The 14986-nt window shown below is 44.3% G+C and overlaps 1 protein-coding gene across 3 annotated transcripts in view; it reads right to left on the bottom strand.

Moving 5' to 3' along the window:
* Nucleotides 1-14986, bottom strand: part of rspo2 (R-spondin 2) — a 63405-nt gene that overhangs the window by 17652 nt on the left and 30767 nt on the right. For all 3 annotated transcript variants that reach the window (XM_085473384.1, XM_085473383.1, XM_085473385.1), the window contains 2 exons: nucleotides 7057-7200; nucleotides 6602-6790 (listed from right to left, as the gene is read on the bottom strand). In XM_085473384.1, the coding sequence (XP_085329510.1) occupies nucleotides 6602-6790; nucleotides 7057-7200 (333 nt within the window). The remainder of the gene's footprint in view (nucleotides 1-6601; nucleotides 6791-7056; nucleotides 7201-14986) is intronic.

Genomic DNA, 14986 nt, shown 5'->3' on the forward strand with positions numbered 1-14986 from the left:
TCTCTGAAGACAGTTGCAGACAAAATGACAGCAGCCATATTTATTTTGGTCAAAGAGCAGGGACACTTAGTGGGAAGTTAATCAGAGACACCCCTGTTTCCCCGCAGGGTTCCAGCATCACCCCCACATGCCCTATAAGGAATGTACCCAGGGAAGAGAAGTCTCTAAGAAGACTACCGGTAATGACTTTCTCCTGCAGTGGAAGATTTAACACCACCACGAGAGGCCAGAAAAACAAACCCAAAGGTTCGGTTTGAGACCATCGGCATAAAGCACGTGTTGATGGTCTGTCCAGACAAGAGCCTAGACAATCAATTTTAGGGAGATATGAAACACAAGCGGAGAGATGGGGAGAAAATCATGGCACAAATGCGCACACGTGATAGATGAAGTGTTAATTTGTGCGTGTGACCGTGGTGGTGACCGTAACTGCCATTGGCACTGAGATGCCGGAGACCTGGCCAAGGCAGTGACAGGTTGATGTGTCTGTCCTCTTCACCCACGCTCTTATTCACTCCAGCACAGCGCAAAACTTCCAAAACACGCTCACCTCAGTTTTACAGAGCCACAGCAATGTGTGCAACACATGGAATTTGTCATGTTTAAATTAATTCGCTTTTTTTTTTTTTCTCGTCTTTCGTCTGCCCCAGATTTGGTAAGAATTTAATTAAATCAATGATTGATGAGTGTTTGTGCAGTGGGTGGTGGTGGCAGGTGGGCGTCATCACAGTCAGACACCAACTCAAGCCCATGTGACCGCAGCCAAACCATCAATGCTTTCCAAAGGAGGCAGAGTGCTCCTGAGGCCCCCTCACCAGCTACTGTGTCAGCCCCTATGGAGCAGCCTTATTAAATGTAGATTAAGCCGTGGCTCCATCAGTCACAACAGGCTGCACTGAGAGGCACAAATAATCACTATGACAGGGTGGCTGCCAATTAGGGCTCTCCTTCTGTCCTGGGAAAGTGCTCCTCACTCCACTCCCGCTGGCGGGAAGAACTGATCCAGATTGTCCGTGATGTTACCCGGGCCAGAGATCGCCATTAATCACCACCTGCCATTGTAGTGTGGTAGAAATCAGAGCGAAACTTGTCATCTGTGCACCAGCTCCACTGACTTCCTGTAGCGCACACCCGGCGAACATTAATTGGAATAATGAGATAAGTACACAAAGGGAGAGGAGTGCAAACCTTTACTGTCGAGAGCTTTGGGTAGAGTTTAGAGCGGTGTCTCGAGCAGAGCTCTGTCGTTGTTTGGCTTGGACCCACTGCGCTGTGAGCTTTTCTGCTGAGCCGAGAAGACCACGCTCCATCAATTAGGCTCAAGTTGAAAGTGTGCATCTGTTTTAGAAGCAAAAAAAAAAAAACAGGAAAAAAAAAACTGGCCTCATAGTCGAAGGCTACATCCGACAAAAACACACACAGAAATGTGTTTGGATGTCGGGTTTCCAAGCCAAACACAGGCCAGACTCAGATGTGATCATGCTGAGTGCGTAACTCAAATACTCAGAAGTGAGTGGCATCTTTCGCCAGAGCTTAAACCCCTTGGCTCGGTGAGTATAAACACCAAAATTGTGTCTCACATGCTCATAGGCATACATATAAACTGCTCGCTTAAATGCGAGCGCTGGCAGAATCCAGAATTGTTTGGGGTCGCGAGCGGTGTTTGCCACAGACAAAGCAGGCTGAGCTGAGCTTCCTCCAGATTGGATTTAAGGCAATCACCATCCCTCTGTGCATCATTTTACAGGAGCAGAGACTTTCGAGCAGATGGTTCGCAGACGGTGAGGACTAGGGGGGTCCGCAGTACTGTGGATTCACCGCAGAACCAGACTGGGTTCAGACAGAACCTGGCATAAAATCCCACCAGTCAACCAAATCTTCCTGGAGTCTGGTCTATCCAGGGCGGATCTGCGTTCCTTTTAGTCTCGTACACCAGACTGTTGGTAGTGTGCCACTGCTCTGTCACGTCCAATGGCTTAAATGGAGACAAAGGACCTCAAAGGCCTAGAGATGTCACACTGCAGAGGAGTGATGAGGTGATACACTGATTCTAAGTGGGTTTATCCTCTTCTACACCCCTGCCTCAGAATGTATTAAAAAAAAAAAAACCCTCAAGGTTCAAATTGATGGCATTGGGAATGGACTGAGCAGCAGGAGCAGAAGAAGTAGTTATCACAGTTACAGTATAAACATAAACTGCACAGTTAAGTTATGACAGGCAGTATTAGTGGTGGCTGGATCCAAGCACTTAAATGACTGATGGGATGGAGGGCTTGGCCTCAGCTGAGCCCTACAGCAGAAAGGGTTTCTCTGGTTACACATACGAGAGATCAATACTCTCACTAAGGCCTGCAGCTCTCCCAAGTGCAGGTACATAATCCAATGGCCAAAGATAATCATTATATGCTCCTTCTCTCTTAGTCTTCCTCTCTCTGCCTCTTTCTGTTCCTCTCTTTTTCTTTCCATGAGGTCAGCGATGTGCCTGCGAGTCTTCACGGGCTCAGAGTAGCAGTCGTAGAAGCGTAACTGTACACTGAAGCACATTGTTCTAAAAAGCCAGATCCTAAATGTCTTTTGGTTATCACTTCCAAATATTTGCAAAGCTGTAAATTTTTACTATTTCATAATTTCATATTGTAAATTTTTTGTGCTTGTTCGCTTAACTTTGGCCTTGGCCGCAAATATCTACCTTTACCTAGAAACCTAATAAACACCTATGGAAATACAGCTCTGAGAGCTGATTTGCAGAAACGGTTGGACATGAGCCCGAATTACAATGGGCCATTTGTGTTGGATTTTACTCCCTCTTAAATGCCAAATCGGGGATAAGAGTTTTGAAGGCTTTATGTTGTTTACACAACATTTAATGTCACTGCCATCGCCGAAGCGGCCATTGTTCAAAGATTACAGTAACATGACTGGGGAAAGAGAGAAAGCTGAGGCAACTCCAAAGATGGTTTGATAGGCAGAAGGAAAATGAACTTCAAATGGGCATCAAACTCATCGCACACATCTGCTTGTAAACCAGTGAATCTGATGACAGGGGGCTGCTGGGAAATCTCTGTAGGGAATTCCTTAAAGACATCACCTATCCTCTATTCCCATCAACACACAAGTCAGGGAATGGGAGGAAGCCAGTGCTGATAGTGTCAGAGCTGCTATTAATAATGTCTCTTTATTGTTTCTAGCCTGGTCAGAGCAATGCTCCAGGGATCCAGGGGCTATAAGAGCATTTTACCATCTCAAAGGTACAATGCGTTGCCATGGTGGTCCAAATGTAGGTTATTTTTGCAACTTTTTTCCGTCATTCCCACCTGGAAATGACAGGATTTCACTGTTATTTCTTGTAAGTTTGGAGAACTACGTGAACGACAACCAAAATGTTCCTGGCTAAACAACGTGGCTCCGGATGCTGAAAATATACACTAATTATCTGTCTACTCATTCTATGTGTTGTCATGTATGCAGTACAGTTGTAATGCTGCAATAGCGTTTTCTTTAACAGAACCCTTCACCGCATGTTTTGTCTGTCCGTGCGCCACAAACCTGCGTAATCAGGATCCTGCTTTCCTAGCAAACACTGGCCCAAATGGATCCCAGCAGTGCGAGTGATATACGGTGTTTACACTGATCGGCAACACGCACTGAAGACATCAGACGGTGCGTCATGTTCAATGTGAAAACTCACCTCTTCACTTTATCTGGGCTTTACTTTTTCCTCTTGTGCACATTTTACAGTGGGATTAAATCTCTGCAGACACAGAAAGGGAACGAAGATCGCTCGTGTAGCGTCTGTTTGTGCCCTGCCTGAGCTGGGAGACAGGGATCTGTCTGTGACGTCCAGTGTAATTTAAATACGTGGCTGTGTTGAAATGCATCCATAAATAGCATATAGATACATGCTTCCTATTATTTTCTGTCTCCATTTAATCCATAGCATCTTTACAATGTGCAGTTATACAATCCTGTGCTGATGTCTATGTGCTTTACGTATAAATAAAACATTGATTACTGCATTGCAAGGTTTATCATGTGCATGTTTCTGACTAAACTGTCAGAGACAGACTCCATGACGGTCCGACATCCTTTAGTGGGACCTGTGACCAATTCTGGTATTCTTTGGTGAATGCCAATTGAGCTACATGGTGCTAAACTGACAGCACAGGTCCCACTGAAGGACATCACGCCCCCCTGTACATGAGTAGCCCAGGACACACTGGAAGTCATTTTGTTGGGCTCTGGCAGCCCTCCACTTGAGAACAAGAGAACAGATACTGGTCCTGTTTTTGGTCGATGCCCTGTGCAGCTTTCTTTCTGCATCCTCCAAAATTTAGTGACTGCTGAAAGACAGCAAATCTTCTTGCAGCAGCACATATACAATGTGTTGTCCTGAAGGAGCTGGACTACCTGTGCTAACTGAATGTACTGGAGGTATTGTCTCACGCCACCAGTAGTGATAAGGATGCCAACAAAAAGAAGAACTTATGAAAATTAGTCTGAAGAATGGAGAGAACAATGGACTGTTGTCACCATCTGTATTCAAGCAAGGTGAAATGATTTCAAAATTCTTTATGCTTCTTTACTGTACAGATTTATATCAATGATCATTAACAGACTTTTTGTTACACTTTGATGATCGAGTATCATTTTCTGAGCAATGTATTTTCTCAGATAATTGCATTAAAATCAGGCCAAGAAGAACAGGCACCATAAACTCTCTAAAGGTCCAAGTTCAGTGATTGAATCAATTTCAAGCATCCTCTGCCAGCACTGGTGAATGTGGCCGTGCCCTTAACTTTAAGCACTGATGCAGTTTAAAAGCGTTAGCTGAAACAGTCTGAAGATGTTTGGCAGTAAAAATTCTCTTTTTACGCCTGTAATGTTAGCTATTTTAACATGGGAAGCTATGTGGACTGAGCTGTATTTGGAGCCCCCCTCAAGTGGACACTTAAAAAACTGCAGTTTCCGCCTTCTTTTTCAGTCCCGGATGTCGCTGCTTGGATTTCACTCACGGACGTGATTATTTGCCGGCGTCTGTCGGCTGAGCTCCCAGGCAACAGTTCTAGATGTGTGCACTGCTTCTCCTCCCATTTACTTCAGCAGCTTCCATTTTCACATTGTATTTATTTGAATTGTAGAGTGTTGCATTTCACCGGCCTTTGCCAAGAAGGGATTTTTCACAAGCAGTGAGGAATTAACAACACATGCCTAAGTCTGAAATTTGCCTTTATTTAACGGGCCACCGCAGCACTTCACAAGCCCAGAGAGCCCCAAGATGCACACACAGTGACACTTTAACACACGTTTTGTAACCACTAGAGATGTAACTCAAGTCACTGGAAAGGGAACTGTACTGAGAGGTTTACAAAGACTGGATCATCAGGGAGCAGTAGCGTTAACTAAGATGGACATGGGCAAGTCTGGTGTCGAGTTTTTAAAGAATCCAAAGGGGGGAAAAAAGCTTCTGCTACGCACTCTGTTCATAATTAACAACTCTCCATCACTGACTTCATGCTTGAGATAACTGACGACAGTAACCATGTACAAAAATGCCACATTTTAATTAAAGGAGGTCATAAAATTTCTTGGAAAAGGTCAAGCAGGCATGGCAAAGTCATGAAGAGGTGCGTGGGGGTTGGGAAGAATTTCCCTGACAAACAGCAGAGCGCTTTAGGAACTAAATGTGCCATGGAATCACAGTTTCCAACCCAGACAGCAGCAACCGCCTCGGTACTGCTGAAATATGAGAAACTATCAGGGTTTATTTCAAGTTTATTTACTCTTTCACCACTTCGCTAAATGACCCTCCCATTCAACGGTCTAGGCCAAAAATGGAGAAAAATCCTCAAGGTTAGAATATTTTCCTCTTTCTGTTAAACACTGTTTTGACAGGCTGAATGATATCTGCCACTGTAATTGCTTCCTTATTTGGTGAATTAAATATTTACACTTGGCCTATTCTAATCCAAAGTTTATGAGAGACGTAAAAGCACATTAAGGGAAAAGACATTTATTTTAAAAGCACTACTAACTGAGGCCGTCACCCCAAATGGTGTGTTTGGACCATCTAAGAGAAAATGGTTTACTTTTTGAAAAAAAAATATTTCCTTTAGCTCTATTTGCACACTGAGAATTTCCAGATTTGACTTCTCATTTAATGGCCTGACATGCATGCAGCACGCACCGCAAATATCTCTCAAGTTGACGGGAGGAAACAGAGACGGCCATTGAGGAAACCTGCAGTTTGTACTTTGAAGAGTTCTACTGAGGAGATGGAAGAGAGGGGCGAGGAAATATACCCAAGAAAAAGAGCAGGCTATCTTATGGCCGCCATGGAAAAACTGTGATATTTCACGCAAGGAAATGTGACGGCACACCTCAAAAAAAAACAGATTCTGAAAACACAGGTACAGGAGTTACATGAGACAGGTGGAACTCTGACAGGATGGGAAGAATTCTCCTTTGGGATAAGTGCACTGTTTTCTTTAATATTGGCCCGAGTAGAGCAAACCTTAAAGTGAGTGTGGATAAAATCGGGACTGACTGACAGAAAGCCTTTCTCATACACAAAAAGCAACACATGGCTGTGTAACTTCCTCACCGTTCCTGCAGTGCCGCTTGGCCATTTTGCACATCCTGGACTCGGCGATGGTGGGACAGGGTATTGTGTCCTTGGGTGGTTTCTTTACAATGTGCCGCGTTCGGGTCTCCAGACCCCACTTAAAGCCACAGGTTTTGTTTCTCCTGGTGCAGGCTCCCCATTCGCTCCACTGACCCACCTCGCAGCCCTCTGCAGAGAAAGACAGAAAAAAGTGATGTGCCGTGAAACCACAGCGCTATTAGGGGTCAACACAGATACCCCGGGGTCAAGATTAATGCAAGCTGAAGGAGCTTTTACTTGGATGCCATAACTTCTTTGTGTGTGGTCCCATTGTTTTTTCTTTAATAAGCAACTCACACTGAGAAGTTATAGAATACTGTTTACAGATAAAGAAAGGTGTAAAAGAGAAGGAGGCATTTCCATTTTTTTCTACATATTTGTTTCGCTTCACATACCTCCACACTCCATGGTATCTTCCAGCGGGGCAAAGCCCTCGGGGCACTTATCAAAGCAGCGCCCTTTGTGTAGGTAAAAACCCGATTTGCACTTGGTGCAGAAGTCTTTACTGAAGCAGGACTCGCAGTTCTCTATCCTGCACCCTAGAGGGAGAAGCAAAGAAAGAGGGAGAGTCATCAGCAAGCCTCTCATCTGGAGCTGATCGAGAGCTAAGGGGTTTTGGGGAAAGGGGGAGGCCTTGAAGGAATTATACTGTCTCTCCCACAAAAAAAAGAAAAAGTCGATAATGCTTTGTGATTCATTTCTCTACGGAGCTCTAGTCTATATCATAGGACTTGTTTTCCCTGACATCAATGTGTTTTCACCTTCGTGTTCTTGTTGCGCAGTGAGCGAGCAAACAGTGTGAAAACGCAGCAGCAGAGCCGGTGAGGAATTATGTCACGCTGACCTCTTTCAACAGGATGAACTGACATCCAGCACATGAGCGCACATGTTTTCAACTAATGCTCGTGCTGAAACAGGAAGAACACATCCCGCCGGAGCTCTGAACCTCTGAGTCCTTAATATGCTGTCGTATCACTTCACACGCTTCCGATCCGCGTGCGTTTCCATAGCTAAAGATCATTCGGAACTCGGGTTTTCATTAAACGGCGAATAGTGGCTCTTGATCACAAAAGCGGACGACTCTGTGTGGATGCTTTGGCTACAATATGAAAGGGTGGCAGTGCGTTTTTTGTTTTTATTTTTGGAGTGGAAGGTGGGACGGGGACGACAAGATTTTCTATTGCACAGCTAAATAAATGCTGAATCCTTTAGTCAGCAAAACCAACAGCGCACTTATCCTCCCACGCCACACCCTGGTGCTGCACATGACACCCTGTGCCGCGCTTGCAAAGAAAGGCAACGGCAATGTGTCATCAAGCTCTCTGCAAATAACACATCAGGCAGGGCGAAATTACAACAACCACACCAACGGGGCGACGCACAGGCCCACATGATTAGTAGGAGCCTCCCCGGGGCTGTCTAATTTATGTTGCTACTCAGAAACATTATGTGGCTCTTTTGCCCAGTAAATTCAGAGTGAACCAAACCTTTAACCTGCAGGCACCATCCACCTCAGACTGGAAGGCTGGGTTCTTGTGTAGGGTGTCGTCTGCTCTGCTGATTGTGTCCTGTATGAGGATGCATAAGCTTACATGTTTTTTCTCTCACGTGTTAGTGGTGGAGGCTGAGGGCTGCTCTTTTATCTGTGACCCTTGCAGGGCCCAGAGATGGGAAGGTTCTCACAATCACACCCCTTAATTACACCATCTTCAGCTAACCATCGGGCCTCCTCCTCGACATTCCTCCAAAACAAGGGGGTCCCTCCCGCTCCACTTTGAACCCTAAAGTATGGCCTCTGCCCACTCACTCTGGTCTCACGCTTTCCCGACCAGTCTAAACAAACCATGGACACACACACACACACACATATGCACAAACACACACATACCAATAAGATAAGGCTAGTTATAAATGCGATTCCACAATAAAGCTGCACTCCACATTCTGAAAAATGAAGGTGGACTCATCATCAATCACTCGCTCCTTGAGCTATTTCCTGCTTTCACACATCGCTTTTGCTTTAATAATTCAATCATCTGATATTATTGTATTATTATTATTATTCATCTACATATTTTCTAGTTTCATTACGGATTTTCTGGCGTTGACCAGGCCAAGCGGTTCTGTTATAAATGCACTCTGCTGTTCTTTTTAAGTATCCTGCCTCTGTCTGGATAAGGAAGTTAAATCAGCAACGCTTGGGTCTGATACAAAACAAGCCCAATACAGGGAGCGAGCAAATAAATCACAGCGCTAATTGGAAAGCACAAAGCTGTCTTTTTACCCCTCACACTTCCCAGGCCTGTCATCACCTGAGAGACTTTTAGCTTTTGGACCAAAAAATAAAAGAGGGAGCGGGAGAACAAGAACATCTGGCAGCACTGAAGCACTGGGGCTGTTGTGCAATCCTTGGTTATTGACAGTAAATATGAGCAACCCAGATGTGCGGAGGTTTATGTCCTTGCAGAAGCAGCATAAGCACTTGACAAGGTTTTTGATTAAAACATCACTCTTGGTTTCAGTTTTTCAGATGTAGCCAGGCAAAGGCTCAAACACCCGGGTATCTAGTTTTCTAAATAGCAGATAAGCAATGATGTCATGCTGGGAAATGGATGAGGTGGACGACAACATCAATGCAACTGCATGGGAGTTAGAAATGAAAGTAGGCAAAGCCGGAGGGTCAGAGGTCGTCGGCATGAGGGGCAGGTTAGGAAGGGAATCCCTGTGACAGACATTCAGAGTCCAGCTATCAGCCAAAAGGCTATCTGGAACAGCGTGGGCTATCTGAGGCACCGGAGAAGCCCCTATACTGACCACCGACCAGCTCAGCAGTGAGAAGGCTAGTCCAGCAGCTCCAGAAACAGATACAGGGGAGTGGGTTCACTCTCCCAGCGGGATTAACCTCTGGACCACCTTTAAAGTCTTCATCTAGGTGCCACAGGGAAACTAATGAGAAATAATGAGGTCATCAGATCCCAGAGAAGGCCCGGTGTTCCTGTGACTTAAACTTATTATCATCATTATCTCCCAGCCTGGTTCTGGCTGTGACTTATATGATGAACACTGGAAAGTGTGTGTGTGTGTGTGGTGGGGGGCAGTGGCTGAGGATGCTCAGTTTTGAAGAGATTTTGTCAGTGCTTCACCACTGTTACAATGTCACTGCTTCACTTTTCGTTTTTCTTTTTCATCTGATTTTGCACTTCAGTTGTACGCGGTTTGCACGCCAAGTGCTTTTGAAGTCAAGACATGAGTCACCGAGTGTCCCTTGTCATCTAATAGCACATGCTTGGCAGAAGGAAGTCCCTCAGCTGTGGTCTGGATGGGGAACCCACTGATTTGATCATGGACACTTGAAGCTCCGTGTCAGATTCTGTCAACTTGCTCCACTGGCTCACAGCAACATGTGTAATCACTTCATTTATTGACACGAATCCTCGCTGTGCAGAGAGAGATGGTGTTAAATCATATTGTTCCTCACAGGCTTATAGCTGAGCCCGGAGTTGGGCTGTCAGGCCAGTCATCAGTCTACTGAGAGAGCCACCTCCACAAAACTAACCAGACTTGATGATGCACAGCAGGAGTGTCCATGTTATAAAAAGGGCCTGGCAGAGTGAGGGGGAAAACGAGCCCTCTTTTTCCATCTTTCTTATCCAGCCTAAGTCGAACAGCTCTAACCTACTGTAGGGGCCCTGAATTTGGCTTACATGGTAGCTTTGGCTTGCCCGCTGCCACCCAGCCATGTCGTGTGGGGCTGCGGACGGCAGATGTTCGTGGCAACAGCCAGCGCTGCCATGTTCTTCCCGACACTCTCCGTGCGTTTTTTTCCCCACATGGCTGCACCTCCGCACACAAGCGCAGAGCAAGGTGGAGCAGAGGTGATGTTTCTGTCAGTCAGTATCTCCCAAAGAGAGATCAGGGATGACAGACATGTCAGCAGGTCCTCGTAGTTTCACTCCAAAAGGCACAATCTTGTGATATGCTGGGCTCCTATATTCCAGCATGTACTCGCAGACAGCTCAAGCTTCAGACGGTGGTCAAGCGTAGACAGCCCTTCCACTCTTGCACTTTGGCATGCATAATTATGCAGGTCTCTGAGAACAAACCCAATTCAACTCTGTGTCTGGGTGTAAGGTCCTGGGAGCGGGCTTGGTTTGGTGGGCCCGTTGTATTGTCTGGCAAATCTGAAAGTGCGGTTAGTAAAGCTGTGATGATTAAATGTCCCTTGGTGAAGCTCAAAGGCCAAAAGCAACTGGTCTTTTTGTTGGTTAGACTGCAATGGAAATACCCACATGCTCAGAAGCAGAGCGAGGAAAGGGGAGCTTAAAGGAAAGACTCCTGCCACTGTTGAAAGCTAAAGGCAGCAAAAACTTAAGTACCTTTACGCACACTTGTGCCCATATGGTTAACGATCATGATGCATAACGGATCTGCAACCCAACAAATTCCCAAAATGCACTTTAAAATTCAAATGATCTTGGAGAGGTTACATCCAATGAGCTTTTATTTTGACCCATAACAAAAAAGAAAGAAGTCTCTAGAGCACAACAGACTGGCACTAAATTAGGGGCAATTTTTAAATCACATTTCCAGGATACTGGATCTCAGGCCTTGATTTGACTGGTTGGTGGTTGGCAGTGAACGCAGCGTGGGGTTTTTAAAGCTGCTGCATTGGGGTAAGGCAACTGTGCTGGCAGCTAGAGTATGTCTAGCAGTGGGGGGTCTGTAATACACCCCGAGGGAGGAAGTCTTCAATGCAGCCCTGCACTCATGCTGACTCTCTCAACACTTTGTCTCATACAGAAGACAGCTCTGATAGTCGCCTTTCAGCTCATAATTCTTTCAGCCAGTGAGCTCGCTTGTGATAGCAAATGACAGAATATGCTTTGGATGAGGATTGTATATTAAAAGCAAAGTGATATGAAATGTGACTTTGCAGAGAGCGTGACTTCTCTACATTCATGCAGATTTGGCTGTACACAAAGCAGCGCACTGTGTGTCCGTTGCTACAAATCTTCCCTGCAGAGCGGTGGGCTGACACTCACAGACACCGGTGTGGGGCCTGTTCTGGGCGACTGATAAGAACTCCCGTGGATAACACTGGAGTTATAGCATATGGTTTATGGCTCATATCAACCCATTCATTAGCTGCTGAAAGGAGGTCCAAGAACATAAAATATGGTCACACAGAAAGATATTATGCAACAAAAAGACATTACTGACGAACCAGCTCCATCTCCGTGATGGCAGTAAACACTGTGGCTCCCATGTCTCAAGCCTCTTTGGAACCTAGCTGAAGTGTAGCTGCAAATGGGCTTCCAGTTACGTTACGCCACAGAAAGCAGAGCTCCCATTGTTTCAGTCTCTAATTATGGTGTTATCTTCCCTGCAGTGAATGGGAAACCCCCCAGAAAAGTGAGCATTAAATTTAAAATTCATCATACGGCACAGTTTCTCAAGGTATTCAGAGGAAATTCAAGGAAACATTTTAGTAACAAGGAGCAGCAGTCAACGTTGAGTTCTTTGCGGATTTGCAAAGAGCAAAGATTTAAATGATCATACATTAAAGTATTGCTGTTGGCTTCAATTTTAGTAGAACCGCATTATCACAGTTTTTGGCGAGCACTTTCCCAAGACATGCTAGTCAGGTGGACCAGACTGTCTGCAGTGCACAGAAGCTGGGTGAGAATGTGATCCTCTAAAGAATGAAACGCGTGAACGACGACCTGTTAGAAGACCAGAAAGCCACAAGAAACCTGCTTTCCAGATGAGCCAGCTGACCCTAATAGAGATCAACCATAATAGTGCATTTGGAGGATCTTTAACTAACAGTTGTAGTCAAGGATCTCTATATTTATGACCAGGAGCTTGACCCTGAACAGCAGAGAAAGTACATCTGACATCTAAATTTACAGTCTGAACCATGACTTGTTCAACATAACAGTATACATACGATTTTTGTATTTGTCTTAGATTCCATACCAGTGAAACTACAGCCCTCTGTCTAGCTATCCTTGCTTTATATTGCATAACAATGTCAGTTTACGGTTTTCCTTTAGAAAAAGTGAACATTAGATTTCAGAGAGAGTCCCCAATCCTATCGACCTCTTGCTTAGTAGAAGAATTTCAGAACAGCCCTCAAAAAAATTCTTGAATGTGATAAGATCACACAGACAAACTCGGATTTAATAATAAACAGCTGTCCTCTAAGTGATTTCAGAGGCAGTGCTTAAAAAACACCAAAGAAACAGGGCACAGAGAACCCCTCATCATCGCCCTTCATGTCCACTGTGTCTGAGTTCCAGTTGCCTGCATTAGCTCACAAATATTACCTTCCAAGTCGATAAAATGTCCGCAATAAAATGATCGGATGCCAGCTGTTTAGTGGAAATGACACACAGAGCGCAGTTGAGAGTGAGACTCGAATAGGAAACCGGATTAGAGAGCCACAGCTGAAGCAGCGATCACATCAAAGTAGTTCTCGCATTAAAGTCTGATGCTACATGACAATACAAGATGTTGTTCTATGAGCAGTTTGCATGGCCAGTGATCCAGATTAACTTCCCACACATCAGGATCCGTTAAAGTCAAAATTCAGCCTGTGTGGGGCGGTGCAGTCAGGAAAGCAGGGTTAAAAAGTAACGTTTTAAAAGACTTTTTTTTTCTCTTCGACCAAAAAACAAGATGTCTTTCACTTCTAGCTTTCTCTGAGTAATGAAAATGGGATAAAGTGACTTTGGAGCCTTTAGGATTTTGCCTCTAATGTGGGAAAACTGATGAACTATGAGCATGCAAAGAGCAAGGGTTTTGTTTGTGGGTATCCAATTGATACCAGCAGTCTGCTAAAAGAGACGTTCAAAGTTTCAAACTGCACTACAGGATATTTCTGCAAACCTTTTGTGATCTTGTTATCCTAAATCCAAAAAAACATCCTACAAAAAGGAAAAACCGCCCATTTCGAATAATCTCAATCTCAATGTATTTCCTCAATATTTTTAATTTTATTTAGTTAGTAAAGGTTTAGCTTTATGTTTGGTAAGAATGGGAACAGGCTGACCCACAAAACACTGTTAGTAATTAAGAAAAACGTTATTTTAAATTCATTCATGAATTTATATTTTGAACCTTTTATAGTACTAATTTCTGAACAGAGCCTCAAAGACTGATGAAGAATCACAACCTGACCAGGTAAAAATGAACATGCGCTGATGTTCCACTGCCAGATTTCTGGACACTGAAGTTTCACTTTCAATAGAGGCCGTTTATGGCTTGAAGAAAAAAGAAATTGGTAGTTTGGCTGTAATATGCTTTTATTTTAATATCAAAATGAGCCAATCTATATATTTGCATCTAGATGGGCTACGGTTGCTGCATGTCAGAGGCAAAGGTACGGACATCCTCATCTGGGACTTAATTTCAGTACGCCTGTCAGAAGTTTGGCCTAGGATTTAAGTTCCACTGTTTTTATATGAAACACTCAGCCAACACCTATAAAGGTCCTCTCTATTTCTCTCCGGCCATATTTCACGTTCGTAAAGGTTAAGTTACGAAAGTGAAACATGAAGAGGAGAAGGACATATTTGATTGACGAGCTATTGTTAATAGTATAATCTAGAGTATGTAAGACCAAAGGTGTGGTCCAAAACACTAATATGCCTAATGATGAGGGGATATTTAATATGGTTTCATTACTCAAACAGTAAATAAAAGTAAGTCAAGTTCTGAATTATATTGCCTTTCTCTAAATACTAAATACAATATTAGTCTAAGGTGTAGTGCCACTTTTATTGCTTTACTTTTCTTAATCAAACTCTCCAGTCAATGCACAATATATTGGTGGGTGGCCTGCTTTCTGTTCACAGGCAAAAAAAATTTCTTTGACTCCCAAGAAATTACACTGTCTAATGAAAACCTCAATCCACAAGCTCCGGCAATCAGTCGTTAAAACAAGTAAGTTTCCTTCCCTTATTCTAACATATAAACATCTTTCTCCATATTGCATAGTATCTCGAAAAGGACTGCTTTACCGTACTGCTGTTTAATGTGGCCCTAAAGCTAGTTTTGGCCTAATTGCATTTGCATTTTGGTTGCATTTGTGGTTCGATTTCATGCCTTCAGACAACCTCGCGTTACAGAGGCTGCTAAGACAAGGCTTCACCAGTTACATCCACCCGTGTGAACGGATGAGCCATTCAAATTGTCAGGCATGTGCGTCTCCTCTGAGTAAGTCGCAATAAATCATTCGCTGTGGGAAAATGGGAGGTGGTATTGTATGTCTGGCTAGGGAGCCAAGGGTGGAAGGAGATTTTGGGGAGTGAAGGTGGAGTG

The sequence above is a fragment of the Copadichromis virginalis genome, linkage group LG11, assembly GCF_057382275.1.
Source record: "Copadichromis virginalis isolate Kocher_CV1m ecotype Utaka linkage group LG11, C_Virginalis_male_GT1.1, whole genome shotgun sequence".
Classification (NCBI taxonomy): Eukaryota; Metazoa; Chordata; class Actinopteri; order Cichliformes; family Cichlidae; genus Copadichromis; species Copadichromis virginalis.